At 33.6% G+C, this 15,432-nt stretch overlaps 1 protein-coding gene across 2 annotated transcripts in view; it reads right to left on the bottom strand.

Annotated features, from left to right (window-relative positions):
- The window catches only part of LRBA (LPS responsive beige-like anchor protein), a 560,879-nt gene that overhangs the window by 249,628 nt on the left and 295,819 nt on the right, over positions 1-15,432 (bottom strand). The window contains exons 38-40 of one of the 2 annotated variants that reach the window (XM_019722880.2): positions 13,930-14,090; positions 5,940-6,086; positions 3,180-3,316 (exon numbers count right to left, since the gene is read on the bottom strand). In XM_019722880.2, coding sequence (XP_019578439.2) covers positions 3,180-3,316; positions 5,940-6,086; positions 13,930-14,090 — 445 coding nt within the window. The remainder of the gene's footprint in view (positions 1-3,179; positions 3,317-5,939; positions 6,087-13,929; positions 14,091-15,432) is intronic. The other variant, XM_019722903.2, reaches the window with a different exon arrangement.

The raw sequence follows: 15,432 nt of genomic DNA, 5'->3' as shown, positions 1-15,432 counted from the left end.
GGTTCTATAGATCTTAAGATTAAAAGTAATATCTTGTTTCACACTAGAAAAAAAGAACAGATCTTGTGTGGAACAGATTTTTATCCTAATTTTTAAAATAGAAAAGATTATTTCACACTAAAAATTAAAAGATTTGCTTTTTATGCCATAAGTTTTAAAAATCCACTCTGAGTCTGAAATACATAGGAAATATTTATGGATCTTTTCTAAATAGTTAACATGATCAGTTGATATTTTTCCTTCAATCATTTGTCCTCTTCAAGCTTTAAATAATAAAAACTTAATAGTTAAATCAACTGCACCGGAAAAGAATAAAATGGTTATAGCAATATTCCTTTTCCTAGCAAATGGTGATATGGACAATCTAGACTTATGAATTACTTCAATTTTTAAAACACCTTGGTTATAAATGCCTAAACTAAGATCACTTTTATCAAATTCCCAGAATTATTTAGAATTACTCAGAAGCATCTGATAGGCAATTTAAACAAAAAAGGCTTTGACACAACTTTATGACCAAAGAAAGATTACTGTTTCAAGGATTTACAAGTACAAAAAGTTCCTCCTCTTTCTGCCTTTCTAAGGTAACAATCCCATGTACTCATTTTAGCATTTCAACTTTGTTTCTTTTTAATGCAGGGGAATATCTGATTGGAAAATAAAGTAATTGGTAAAAGTGAAAGTATCCCAAAGGAATTGGTTTCTCTTCTTTATGGTGGAGGAACCTATGTACTCCATTAAATATGCTTATGATGAGGCACAGGTACAGAATATATGTCAGATGTTTCCCTATAATATTTAAAATTTATTCTTTGAATTAGCCTTTTAATTTACTGAGAAAAATCCATAAATGAGAGATATACAGAAAAATGTTCTAAAAAGAAATTTTAAAGATCAGAAGAAGTTGTTTGTGTGGGGGAGGGAGTGTACTGGAAGGATGAGCTGCAGGATAGCAGAGATGGATGAGAAACAAGGAAGGTACGTACTCAGGGCTCTGTAGCATAGCTCGCTTGACAAACAGGCTTAAGTCATAAGATTTCCTGGTAAAAATTCCCTAGTTAAAATAGTTCTGTGTTAGAAATATAAACTATGATCTTATCAGTTTGGAAATCATCTCCAGCTTTTCAACCTATATCTATTTCTGGTCTCCCTTCTTGTAGATGTTGAACAAACATCACTGTAATACTAAGTGGTTCAAACAAATACATTAATTTTTTTAATAAAATGAATTTATTCTCTGGAGAAAATGTTCTGAATTTTTGGAACATTTTCAAAGCAAGGATTAGGTGGTTACATTGACAAAGAAATGATTTCAGGCCACAGTGCTTAGTTTAAAAGATTAAAATGACATCTTAAAAGGACCATTTTTTGCATGCTCAAAAGTATACACAGCTTTAGACACATATCTCCTCCCACTATCCCTGGAAAAAAGTTTTTAAGTCTTGACACGAAGAAACAAAAATTCCCCAAATTCAGCATCTCTTTCCCTCCTTATTTAATTTTATGGAACTAAAAAAGAAACACAACAGCAACACAGTAGCCTCATTATAAATACCTTCAAGCACCAACATGGAAAAAAAATAAAAAATTCTTCCAATAACTGGTTGAACAGAAATTTTTAAATACAAATTAGCAGCAATTGTTATTTCTGTAACATTAGGCAGGTTGCTGTGATACAAAACAATTTCTGTGATTAGGGTAAAAGATCCCTGTATCACACAAGCAACAGGGGAAAAAATGAATAAAATGATGTTCCACAAAATAAGATTAGAGAGAAATAAAAGTTATAACTTCCCCTAAAGGAGTAAATCAATTCAAAGAACCTAACTACAAGATTGGCAGAGATTCTTATATTGAGTATAATTATATTAGATACCTTTAAATCACGAGTTAGATTTTAAACCATGTATGTCCAGAAACATAGTGGAATATTCTGAATTAAATTTCAGACTCTCAAATTCACAAACTACCATAAATTAGAGAGCTTAAGTAATTTTCATCACCTTTCTTTCCTGAAGAAACTAAAATACATTTTCAGACATATCAGCCATTCAACAAAGTGAAAATTTTTCTAGTTGGTGTAATTTCTGAATTAAAGATTTCTCTATATTGCATTAGCTAAATTATTATGGTCAAAATAATCAGTTCCATTGTAGCCTTCCTTTCATAGAGTCTACCAAATTCTATCTTAATAAAGGCAGCAATTTTAAAACAATGTGCTAGAAACATATGTGAGACAAGAGGTGATTGTAAAGTTTTTAATAAAATTATAACATTTTCATCAGGAACTACTTTGAAATACTTCTAAATCACTAAAATTTAATAATGTACATGATTACAAAACCAAAGAACCTCCCACCAATAAACTCAGAAGTGTGTGTGTGTGTGTGTGTGTGTGTGTGTATACACGCTATCAGCCTATGAAAGAAAGTATTCCATTTTTTTAAAACCATTTCTCTTTCTACAGGATGCTTATTTTGCTCATTTCTTTTTAAAAGAGACTGTTTTTCTCAGAACAAATTCTACCATTCACTTTCATGAAATAAACCTAATTTTGGCATTATGGCCGTGCCACGAATCTTTCTTAGTAAAATAAAGTTGCCAAGGTCTGAAAAGTAACCAGAAATACATTTTAAAGGGAAATTACATTTTCATTTAAGAATAGGAAATTATGCAGTGCTTGTAAAATTGACTACAGGTAATGGGAAACAGAGGTATCTCATACACACACAAGACACGCACGCACGGCAGAGTAGTAAGTCATGAGGACAAAGCAAGGAGAGTGATATATTGGTATTATATCCAGAAAATATAAAGGCTAAACAAAATTTTCTCTCACCTCTCACTGAATTTTGTGGCTTAATTCACCCTGGGCCTTTTGAGGCAAAACATATTTACAGGAGATATTCCCTGAGTTTCTCCCCCACCCTTGAATGAGCTAATGATAAACGCAATTAAGTGGGAATTGTTTTTGAATCTAAATGAACTTCAATAATCTAACTAGCTGGTAAGGGAATCATGGCTAAAGAACAGAGTTGCCGTGCACGTAAGGAGAGGCAATTCAGTAAGAAATTCAAACTAAGCCGGTCAGACTCTACCAATACCCAGCCGACCTCACAACACACCATGCCATCAAAACAAAATTTCATAAAAACGAAACCGGATCCTCATCATCTCACCTTGGGGTCCATATTCTTGAAGTTGGGGTCCTCTTCATCTACCTCGAAATAGAGTTCGGAGGAGGTGACAGAAAGAGTGCCTTTTGCCACAACAGAGGGGGCCACAAGCTGAGCTGGTGTGCTCAGGCTAACAGGACCTGCCAAAAGGAAAAGACAAGCCATACAAGTTGGAATGACATTAAAAAAAAAAAAATTCAAATAGATTCTAGCAGAAATTTAATTTTAAAATTCTCACCTCTAGGACCAAATTGCCTGCCAAATCCTACACTTGCAAATTCCGCCCACCCTAAATCTTCCTCTAAAACGCAAAATTAGGATTCTCATACTAAGAGATTTATAATAGGCGATTAATGAAAACAGTAAAGGAGGAGGAGGCAATTATTTTACAGGGAGTCTGCAAAGCTTTGGTCTAATCTCATGGTAAGAGAGCGGCTCTGCCTAAATAAGTCCATCCACATTCCATTTAGAAAACAAGCCTCGGGCTATCAAACAACATGGAACAACAACCAGGAGCAAGGACGACTCAATAGGTTCCCAAGGCCAGAGGTTAGCTGAGAGTTTGACTGAGGCATGATGACAAAAAAGATCACTAGCTTATTAGCAAAGTGAGAAACATTACACCATATTCTCTGCTAAAGATTTTGTGCCAGGTTGACACAAAACCTGTCCCATAACAACTTTCCCCATGAAAGACTGGTAAAAATACTTATTTTCTAAGCCTGCCTTTCCACTGTTAAATATTGTTCAATGCTTTCAAATCTAATATTAGTGTAGTTCAGGGACTCTGGGAGTAAACAGCTGGAGGGTGGGTTTCCAAGTGAATGAATTTTTATTGGAATAATCAAATCTCCACAGGGCTTATCAAAGAGACAAATCAGCCTGCTTCTGAAAACAATAGATTCAATACAGATAGAAGAGCATAAAGTATGTTAGAGCTAAACCTAAAATAAGAACTGAAAATAATGATTTTCTTATATATATATGTATATATATATATATATATATATATATATATATATATATATATATATATATATATATATATATATATATATATACACATACACACACACACACACACATACATATATTTATGTAGAGCTAGATGTAGTAAGAATTGGAAATGCCATGTCAATTCCTCATTGCACAAATTCTATAGGTGAAGAAAACACAAGAGAAGATTGGCACTTAGAGGTCTGAATTAATATAGTGCCTATAAACACGGTACACCTATTCAGGTAATCAATTGGTGAGTAAGTGTTTCAAAATTCAGATGAATTGACATTTCCATCGATTGTGAGAAGGGTGTTGGTCCTTAATCTCACATCAATCTTAATGTGTGCCAGTAGGACAATGGAAGGGATGCTCTGTGGAGATCAGAGCAGGTTTTGCCCTCTATTCCCAATGTACAAATACATTGTGTTTGCAGATGGGCAGCAGATAGCTGCGGAACAGCCATGATTTCCCAAAGCTCATCCCTATAAATGGATGAAGTGAGCAGCTACGTGTTCTTTTGCTGTCTCCTTTGCCCTCTGTACATTAGCATGTAATCCAGAGAAGAAATAACATTTTTTCAATCACTCTCAGACATTCAATTACAGGGTAAGCAGACAGCTGCAGGATCTAGGGCAGCCTAGGTCCTAAAGAAGACCCCTGACAATTTCCACTTCATTTCTAACCCACACCACTTTATTAGTGTGGATTACTTCTTAATCCTATTGCCATTGTCAAGATTATATAATTAAACTCCCCTTTCACCTCTATTACTGTATGAATGTATTACTAGTAGCAAGAATAGAAGCAAAATAAAGGAGGAGGAAATGGGTAAATGGATGTGAAGGAAAAGACTAGAGAACAGCACTGTCCACCTTACTCTCTACTCCCGTCCCAAATCCCTTAACACTGTGCTCCAATTAATTTTATGTTACTTTACACAGAGGTTTATGGTCATCAGAGAAGATACCATTATCTATTTTTGCTTGTCATTATCATTCATTGCATAGTAGCATAGTTTGCAGATATGTCACTAAATATATTTCTCATGTCTTTTCTCTTAAAATTATCAAAATAGAAGATTATATCATTTTCAACAAAGAAATTGGAGAACCTTTCAGACTTTCTACCTTGAAGAACAGAGCCACGGGCATTAAAGAAAAAAAAAGAAAAACAGTTAATGAATGGCTAAAATTTCAGGCTAAACGAGAGAATTTTTCCCATAAGGGAAGTAAAACTGAAAATCTGCAGAGCACAAATCAAAATTCCTGTATCAGGTAAAATATGTGAATCCTGTGTAAAGCCATGTCATTCTTGGAATGGATTTTTTTGAGAGAGTTAAATGTATATGCAGCATGTTCTCTAAGACAGGTATATCAAAGCAAATAGCTCATCTGCCCCCAAGCTTTATTTACAAAACAATTGGCAGAATTGTACTTATAGCTCTCATTTTATAGAGATTAAGTAACTCCCATGGGATGAGTGAAGCAATTCTTTTTGCTGTTGCTGCTTTTAAACTTTTTTTTCTTTTTCAGTGAAAATTATTCAGAAAAAAAAGATGAATAGGGTAAAAAGACTGAAAGAATAGAAAAATAAAGGAGAAACAGTGTTGAAGATTAGGTGGAAAATGTTACAAAGAACAAAAAAAAAATATCTAATATAATTGTGGGTATAAACTTAGTAGTTCTAGTCGTCACAGCTGAAAAAGTAAGTAGATGCTTATTGGCCTAGAGCTAGCTGAAATAGCTGCTCAACCATTGAATTTACCAGTGAGATTCTCTAGATCTTTCTCATCCACGGATGACAGAGTATCGTCGTCGCCTTCCAGGAGGATCTCGTTTTCTGAGTTCTGATTTCCTAAAGGCTGACTCTTGATGGACTGTTTTCCTTTAGCAAGGATATCTTCATCTGCAGCTGAAATGAAAAGGAAACAAAGCTGTCCATCAGCTCTGGGAAGAGTCCTTTGGCAGAGGGGCAGGGAACTGAGGTAAGGATAGGTGGCCAAAGATGGTCAATTGTTTTTACACCGAGAGGCACCCACAGTGGGGAAAGTGAATGGGATGGCACACATGCTCCTTCTGACAAACATGATTCCCCAAACCTAGTTTAACGTTATCCTGAACAAGCACCCTAATCCCATTAAATCTGACCCTTGCACAGCTCACCGAACCATTTATTTATTTATAGTTAGGGCAGGAGAGGGTTCAAAGGCAGCACGTTTTTGGAACTTTGTCAGTAGAAAAAAAAAATCAGAACCTACTTTTAGAAACAATACCTACTTAACACTGAAAAATAAGAATGACTGATTTATTCCTGGAATAAAATCGTACTGACAAACACTTTGAAATGGTTGAGGAGTGGCTCTGAAGGAGAAGGGGTCAGAGCTAAAAGATTAGTAGCCAATAAGGATTCAGGCCAAATACTGAAGCCATAGTTGACATTCATAAAGCACTAGGAGCTCTGAGAAGCAGCATTCTCTGCCTCTCTGCTCCATCCTCCCCCCTTCCTTCACCTTGCCCGAGCCTACATTTCACCCTACCCGCACCCCCACGTCAGCCCTTATACAAATATCCAAGAGCAAGGTAGTGTGGAAACTAAGAGGAGGCTCAAACACTACCTCCCTCCTCCCTGTGTTTAAACTAAAGGGCTAAGACACCCCGGGGGCAAACATAACAGAAAGCCTGGGATGAGAGGCTTCTGGGCAAGGAGCCCCACTGCCTGAACCGCAGCAGACTGTGGAGAGCAGCAGCGGCACCAGACTCTCAGGCTCTGACAAGGCAGCAGGAAAGGAAAGGATGGAGGGAAAGGGTACACGCGATCTAGGGAGCGAAGAAGCAGCTTCGAGGAGCACCTACAACCAACCAACACCGCAACCAGAAAGAGGAGCAGAGGTGCAGCGGAAAGGAGAAAACACTGAAACTCAAAATTCTGACTTCAGAACCCCATATCCTTCCAGAATGACTCCACTGCTCTCAGCAGCTTTCTTCTTAAGAAATACATAAAACCAGATAGTAACTTCTCGATTGTGATTTTTAAAAGCTCTCAGTGTTACGTAAGGGAAAGTTGAGCATCTTCCCTACGTTCCCGGTTTCCAGCTAAGGAAATCCCAGAGGCAAAGCACCTGATCCACCGAGTCAGCAGCCATTGATATGGAAATCAGATGGGGAGGCGTTTTACTCCTCTGCAGTTTTATGCCTAAGCTTAAAGCCCCAAACCCACAGAGGATAAAGCCCTCCATTGGCAGTAACATCGCTAATATATATCTAGATAATTTATGCTGAATAGTTAAACTACATGCACGTTACCTGGTTAACCTTACAAATCAAAGCTTCTTTGAGTTTAATAGTATGGTTATGGATAACATTAAAATAAAAGTTTATTTTTGTTATATGTATTGTGAGTTCAACATATATATCCTTTACATACAATACTCATGGCACTACTTAAAAGAACATAGGTGCTTCCCATTCAATTTGAAAGTCATGGAAAGAAAATTTCTATATTTATCTTGAATACCCACTATGGGTAAATAAAATCTTATTTTCCTTCATACCCACATAAGTGTGCTGCATACATATGAAGGTCTCCATAAATATTTGAGAAAAATTTAAAGTACTAATTCAAATGGTTTTATATTTTTATAAGCCACAAAAAAATTATACCCCAAAAAAACTCTTTTCTTTTTTTTGAAAACAGCAGTATGTTTTTATATCATTGATTATATTTCGAATATTTATATTTCCCTACTCTGAACTCATAAACATTGCTCTTAGCCAAAACAAGATTTATTCCAATTTACTATCGATTTTACTAAAAAACAAACTGGTCACTGAGAAATACAAGAGGAAATCACCATCTTCTGTATTTTCTTATAAAATAAATTATAATAAATTAACAATTGCCAGTCAGAATTTAGTACAAAAGCAGTATGTTACCTTCTGATTTCCTGGACTTACAATTCCTTCTTTAATGCAGAAATAATAATAATGCTAGTATTACAGAACTTTTATCATGTGCTGGGGAGTGTTCAAAGCACTTTACATATTTAACTCACTCAATTCTCATAGGCAATGCTAATTTCTCCTTTTCAGGTGAATAAACAGGCTCAGAGAGGTTACATAACTTGCCCAAGGCAACACAGCTAGTGAAAAGTCAAGTCCAGATTTAAATCCAGGCAGTGTGGCACCAGGATCTGGGCTTTTAACCTCTATACAAATATGAATGTATGTGTAATTTACTGATTAGTTTATTAATTCCTATGTTTCTCATAGTGCATTTTAAAAGGTTAAGTCAGAATCATTCAAAAAGTACAGAATAAAAAAATATTCATTTCCAAAGCTAAATTTGATGAGCATATGCCAAAACACATCAGAAACAACTAAATTCAACACTTTTCTCACTGTGTTCTCTGATTATTGCCATACACGTCGTGAAGTACACAAAGCTTATATGAAAGGAAAAGGGGGGTGGAACACTGTAATTAAAATAGCTCAGTAAATAAATTCACATTCATTTAAATGACCATTAAATATAATTTCTTATCCCTTTCAACTGGAATTTTAAAATTGTTAAATATGTTCTCATCATGCTGACACAATAAAACACACTAACTTCTGAATTTAATAAAATTTTATGAAAAAATTTTAAAGTATTATAGGTCTACTGTACGCATACAAACACCCATTTTTTATTTATTTACTTATTTTTACAAGCTCAGATTCTGGAATTGTTCAACCTCAACTGAAAAACCTCTTGTCATGGAAAATATGCAGCTTACTGATATTTAGAATGGTTTTCCTGTAATTAACTCCCCCTTGAGGATTTTAAGTTAGCAGCAGTAAAATTACCAACAGTACTCTAATACACACCACATGCTCTGGTTTTCAATTCTCAATGGTCTAATAGCTTTCTGCTAAAGAACTTTTTTTTTTTTTTTTTTTTTTTTTTTTCCCAAAATTAGAACAAAACTGTCCCAAGCATAAAATAAAAGATAATTATCATGTTTATATGCTGGGAAAAGTATATTTTCAACTTTCGTTTGCCTTATACTCAATCAACCATTAAAACAAGTATCAACTATTTTGATATCTTCTGTGAGTATATTCTACACTACAATAAGTTTAATTGGATAAAGTCAGAACATACTTTTGGTTCAATTTTAAAGCCTGATTCAGATCTTTTCTGGTTAATAAAATCATTACCAAACATGGTAACTTAAAAATTTTCATATCACTAGTAACAGATTCCCTTCATCTAACCTAACATTTAATTCTGGGTTAATGTTTAGTCCAACTTAACTAAAGTGCAACTGTTACATAAAATTAGACAAACTTGTTAAAAATGCGTTCTTTGAATCATGACTTTGGATTCACTGAAACTAAGAGCAATGAGAGGGCTCAGAGAGAAGCTGGTCCTCAAAATGTAAAGTTCAAGTTCTTGAGAGCTGTTACTGGAATGAGTTATCTATTCAACATAGGCGAGGTAAGTAAAATTAAAACAGAGTAAGAACACAGAAAACGGTTCCACCTATGTATATAAATCCCCTTTTAAAAAGTCCACCACACCAGTAAATTAAATCAATAGTCTGTATTACAGTAAAAGTTCATACATTAAGAATTAGCCACTTTGTTTAAATAAAAAAGATTACTACTAGAATAACAAAGTGACCTCAACGTACATAAAAAATACGGGTGTCCAATTAGTGTGATGTGAAGTACGCACCATAACTGTTCATTCTGAACAAGACACAGAGAATATCTTTTACACAACTCTTGTCCTAAACTAATTCCACTTTATAGTTCGCGCAGGTTCCAAAAAGTTCCAAGTCAAGAAAGTTTACTCAAGAAAAATTAATGAAACTACAAATGATGGTTAGGAGAACAAGCCAAGTTCATCTCCTAATGATCATGGGTTCCCTAAAAGTGTTAGAGAAAATATTAATATGTTGATACTAAAAAGAAAGCAATAGTATCCGGCATTATTGAAGTTATGAGACAATGGCATGATTTAGCATCTTCACATGGTCTGTCATTCCTGGAAAACCAAATGAGGTACTTGCATCATTCCATATGATTACAAGATACCTTTTAAACTATATTAAATCCCCATCATGTTTCTATTAGCAAGCACATTGGCTACAAAATAAAAATGTCTTGAATTCAATAGGATTCTACTGATAAACTCTTTTACTGTTTGAATTAAAACCAATGTTTCCATCATTTAAAACATTTTTTATGTGGTTTTAATTTGAATATAAAATTCCTATTATATTTAACAATGAATTTAGGAAGACAGCATAGTACAATGGTAAGAAATACTGACTAGTCATGGGTTAACCTGGGCTTAATCCTATACCTACCAAGAATTACATTCGCCTTTTGTTTCCTCAATTTCCTTATCTGTAAAGAATAAAGTTAAACTAAACTTTAGCTTGAAGTTCTTTCCAGATCTAAAATGCTCTGATAATAAATAACTGACAAACTGGGCTCTGTGCATTGAGAGAATGTTACGAATCATTACAACTGATTTCTAATAAATTTTAAAACTACAAAATGGAAGAAAATGCCCTCCAGAATCAAATAACCCCCTCTGCTTGCTGCTAATTTCCATAAAGAATACTTAATCATAAGAGGAAGTATTAAGTTTTAATTTAAAAATATGACTCAGTTTCTGCAAAGTTAAAGAAATCGCCCATTACAAAATGACTTTTATAAATAACCACTTTGGAGGGTCTCTCTTTGAAAAATTACCTAAAGCCCTTTTCCCCAAGCAAGTTAATGTGAACTTGGGAAGGGCAATTAAATTGTCAGAATTAAAAAATTTGTTTTTAACTAGAAGGTAGCCAGAAGTAGAGTCATGGGGCTAGTATTGATCGCCGGAACAGAGAACATCACTCTTCAGGTATTTACTCTGCCACCTTTACACCAGAGGCTTTCCTTCAAATCAAATCAATCTATAAAAAAGATGGCTCTTACTATAAAATACATAACTAATCTCCAACGGCACTTCTATTCAGACGTCGTCTTTTGATAATGATAGTATACTTCATGATGTTTTAAGATTTTGTATTTTTAAAATGTCCTGTCTCCTTGGTTAAATCAATTATAAATAAAAGTGAGAAGTCATAAAACAGTATAAAATTGACACAGTAGTTTCAACAATATCTATTTTAAATATTCAAATTTCACATTAAAGCATTCTTTTTATCCATCCTAAACTCTGTAATTTCAACTGCGTTTTGAGCATATTAACTGTTTTGTTATGCATACATGACTCTCAATGTGTTTATTTTCATTAGCCTCCTATTGTTAAGTTAGGATAGAAAAACAAAGTTTCATAATTAACACAAAATTTAAAATGAATTCCAACTATAAGATACCTTATTTAATAAAACATTTAAAAATTAAGCTCTTTGCTTACATAGCATATTAGCATAAATTATGCTGACATCTAACAATTATATAGTACAATCTATGTGCTGAGTTCTAAAACTGTCTAATATTTCTTTATCATTTAATCTAAAAAAGTGTATAAAGTATGATTACACTTCATGTCCTTTGTCAAAATATGTCATATTAAATATGATATATCTCCTTAATAGGAAGACCATTGAAGCATCTCCTATACATTTAATTTTTAAAAATATGTATTTCAGTCTAATCACTACGTTGTTTTGTACACCTGAAACTAAAAAAAGTGTAAAAAAAATAAAAATATACACTTCAGATTTTAAAATATTGTTTTTAATCTCTCAGTGTTTTAAATATTAATCATAAGATTAGTGTAAAATACTACCAAGTAGAATGAAATTACATAAATGCTTAATTTTACTTCTCTCTCAATTTAAAAGTACACAATAAAACATAGATAACTAATTGATATTATACTAACCTTTCAATTACTATTAGAGTAATTAAGAGTGAAATCTGTTTCTATACAGGATTTAAAAAGTTTTAAATGACAGAAGCATTGCTGAAAAATATATTTTTTGAATTAGACTCTTAGCATTAAAAAAGCTGACATGATAATATTATTTTAAAAGGTAAAATTCAGCAATATTAAGATTTATTCATTATGAAGAAGCCTATAACTTCCCCCAAATGGTTAAAAGTACTATTTTTGATAAAAATAGATTTGAATTAGCTCTGAATTAAATCCGTACCGAAATTTTAAATTCAGTTACTGATATTTCTCCCAGGTGAACGGAATAAGTTTGCCTATTTGCAATTTTAGAAAACAAGTCCCTCTCTCCAGATATAAAGGGAAAAATTTTCATAAAAAACATTTTAATTGTCATTCATTGACCTCAGAACTCAGAACTCAATGTGAAATGACAGTTAAGAAGACAGAAAAATACTTATTAAATTTTAAGTGCACATGGTAACATCTGCTTGACTGAAAAGGATGAAACTGCAAAAAGGGTGATTTTTTTCAATGTATGGGTCATTAACCAAAACAAAACACAAAAACAGGAAAGAAAAAAAAGTGTGTGTGTGTGTAGCTGAAATCTATAGCACCACATAAAAAGTACATGAACTCTAAAAGCAAAAGTGGCCTAATTAATGCTACATCTCATTTCTCCTTCTCCACCTCCTGCAGTTGAAGATGTAGGGCTCTGAGACTATTATTGCTTTTGGATCACTTTGTTATTGACTATTCTCTGTATGATCATTTATTTTAAAGGACTGATGTCACATTTGGTGTTATATCTGATGACATATTGTGGACATTTTCTTCCAGAAATGGCTCTTTAAGGCTGAGTGCAAGAGGTTAAGCTGCCTGACTGGGGCCAAACCTAAGATCACAGACTTTTAATCTAAAATCTTAATATTCTCATTGAATGCAATGTAACATTTATTCTGTATACTACATACTCTCATTTAACTATAAGCTGCTAAATGTTAAACTAACACCCTATAAAAAGGGGAATTAAATCTATTTTATTAAAAAATAATCCATTTACATTTTATAAAATAAAAATAATTTTAATGTGGAGGGCATTTGCCCTCTTAATGTATCTTAATTGGCTTTCAAAAATTACAACATTAAAAAAATATAAAAATTATTAAAAATATTAAGTGAAACCCTATGATCAAAGAGAGTAAATTATCAAATCCAAAGGACTTGATTTCCAGTTTGTCTAATTTGCTCATCAGGCTACCTAAACTGAAGCATAGTGACATGCGTTACATCAAAAAGGGAAAAAATGTTTTGCTAAGCTCTGATAGATAACAAGATGATGCAGAACAGGAACATTTGAAAATAATGTCTATTCTCTTTTTCCAAAATCCATCTATCACAGCCATCTACAAATCAAGGCTCAGAAAGTATCGAAGCACTTGGACATTTATTACCATCTCTCTCACTTCATAATCTCAAGCTAAAATACCATGGTTGAGGGAAAACCATATACACACAACAGAACCTGGAAACCTATTTGGTTTGTAAATGCTGTCTTTCTGATATTCATGGATTTAAGGCAGGCGTCCTGGATTAATTTACTCAAAGCTGAATGTGTCACTTAAAAGGAGAAATATTTTATCCTCCTACTCTGAAACAAAGGGTGTATGTTAAGTAAGTTCTGCATGTGTAACATAATAAATAAATACTCTTGACACCATAATTTAATAGGACCCTACACTAACTATAAAAAATTTAACTTCTCTTTCTGGGGTGAATAACTCTGAAATGTGGCAGTGGACCATTTTACAGTGCCTTGGAATAATGAAGCGATGCTCTTCATTACCAAGTACTGTACCTGCTGCTCCTGGCAAGGAGTGGTTTGCACACTGACCGTGTTCCACGGCTGTTTTTAGGGTCGCTTCAGGATGTGTCGATCCTAGAGGGTTACGCACAAATCGTCGCCGGCGCCGCAAGTCATCTTCCCAGTAGTCAAGGCGCCAGAACTCACGAGGACGACTACAATGAAACAGAGAAGCCACATATGTTAGCAATTATCAAACAGCGTGGTAGCACTGAATTTCTGCATAAAGCTCTCCTTGTTTGCTCTGCCTTTTTTTTCCCTCCCCTTCCTCTTAATTCTCCCTCCACCTCACACTCCCCTTTCTGCAATCTTTAACTGAGGTATGTCCTTGAAAATAACAATATCACCTTCCAGTCTAAGGAACTCCTTTTTCTTTTTCTTGGAAGGTGAAATGAGCACTAAATACATCATTTTGAAATGAATTGCTGACAGTGTGATCAGTTTCCCCACACTCTAGTGGCATGTGCTCTGATTTCAGCCTCATTTCAGCCTCAGCAGGGCACCTTTCTCTGTGGCTGCATTTATAAACCAGAATAGGGAAAAGGCTATTATAAATATGGTATAGCATTACCTATATTAATCAAAGTCTGTCCCCCTTCATTTTTCTTCCTAATTTGTGCCTTTTTGCACAAGGTCAGTAAATCATACCGTGAATTCTTGGTCCAGAAAGTGTTAACTTTAATGAATATCTCAGTTACATGGTTATGTATGTGATAATAAAATATTACTCTGTTTAGATGTGCAGGAATTTAATTAAAATAATCTCTTAAAATATTCATTACATTTAGCCCCTGAGGCTTAGAACAACACAAGAAAATGCATTTCTTTTCCATTTACTGTTTTTAAATAAACCATTCCTATAGAGTGAAATAGCAATCTATTTTCAAGCAAATCAGATTGGATTTCTGTTTTATGTAGTCTGTTTTTATATTTAATTAAAAACTACATGCTATATGATGTGCAATAATTGCTATATCAAAAGCATACTTTTGGAAATGCTTTTTTTTTTAAAGGGTTCGCGCAATTCAAGTTCTACTATGTTTTCCCCAATTATGTAGATCTTTTATATGGCAATATATAAATGTCAATTTTCTCTCCTGTTAACTAATCATGATCTAACATGCTGGAAAGTATTTTATAAAGAAAATACTAACATTAAGTTTTTTTCAGTTACAGTAAGGAAAAATAATTTTCTGCAGAATATATTTATTCACTAAAGATACACAGCATGAAAACCTATAGGTTTTGATAATAAAAATTTAAAAATTCATAATCAAAACTTCTGCAAGGAATGACTAATACAAGATAAAATCTCACTTGTATTTCATGAGCTAATAAAATTGTACCTGTCAGCTTTGACAAATTAGTAGTCTTGACCAACTGACAGTCCCAAAATACCCACATAAAAGTTACCCCTATTTTCATGTTTTAAAGATGCTACTTTTAAAAATTCAAGATTTATAAATACCAATTACAATTTATCACAGATTAATAAAA

Source organism: Rhinolophus sinicus, linkage group LG07 (genome assembly GCF_036562045.2).
Source record: "Rhinolophus sinicus isolate RSC01 linkage group LG07, ASM3656204v1, whole genome shotgun sequence".
Taxonomy (NCBI): Eukaryota; Metazoa; Chordata; class Mammalia; order Chiroptera; family Rhinolophidae; genus Rhinolophus; species Rhinolophus sinicus.
The sequence above is the reverse complement of the archived record's forward strand: the minus strand, read 5'-3'. Positions and strand labels throughout refer to the sequence as shown.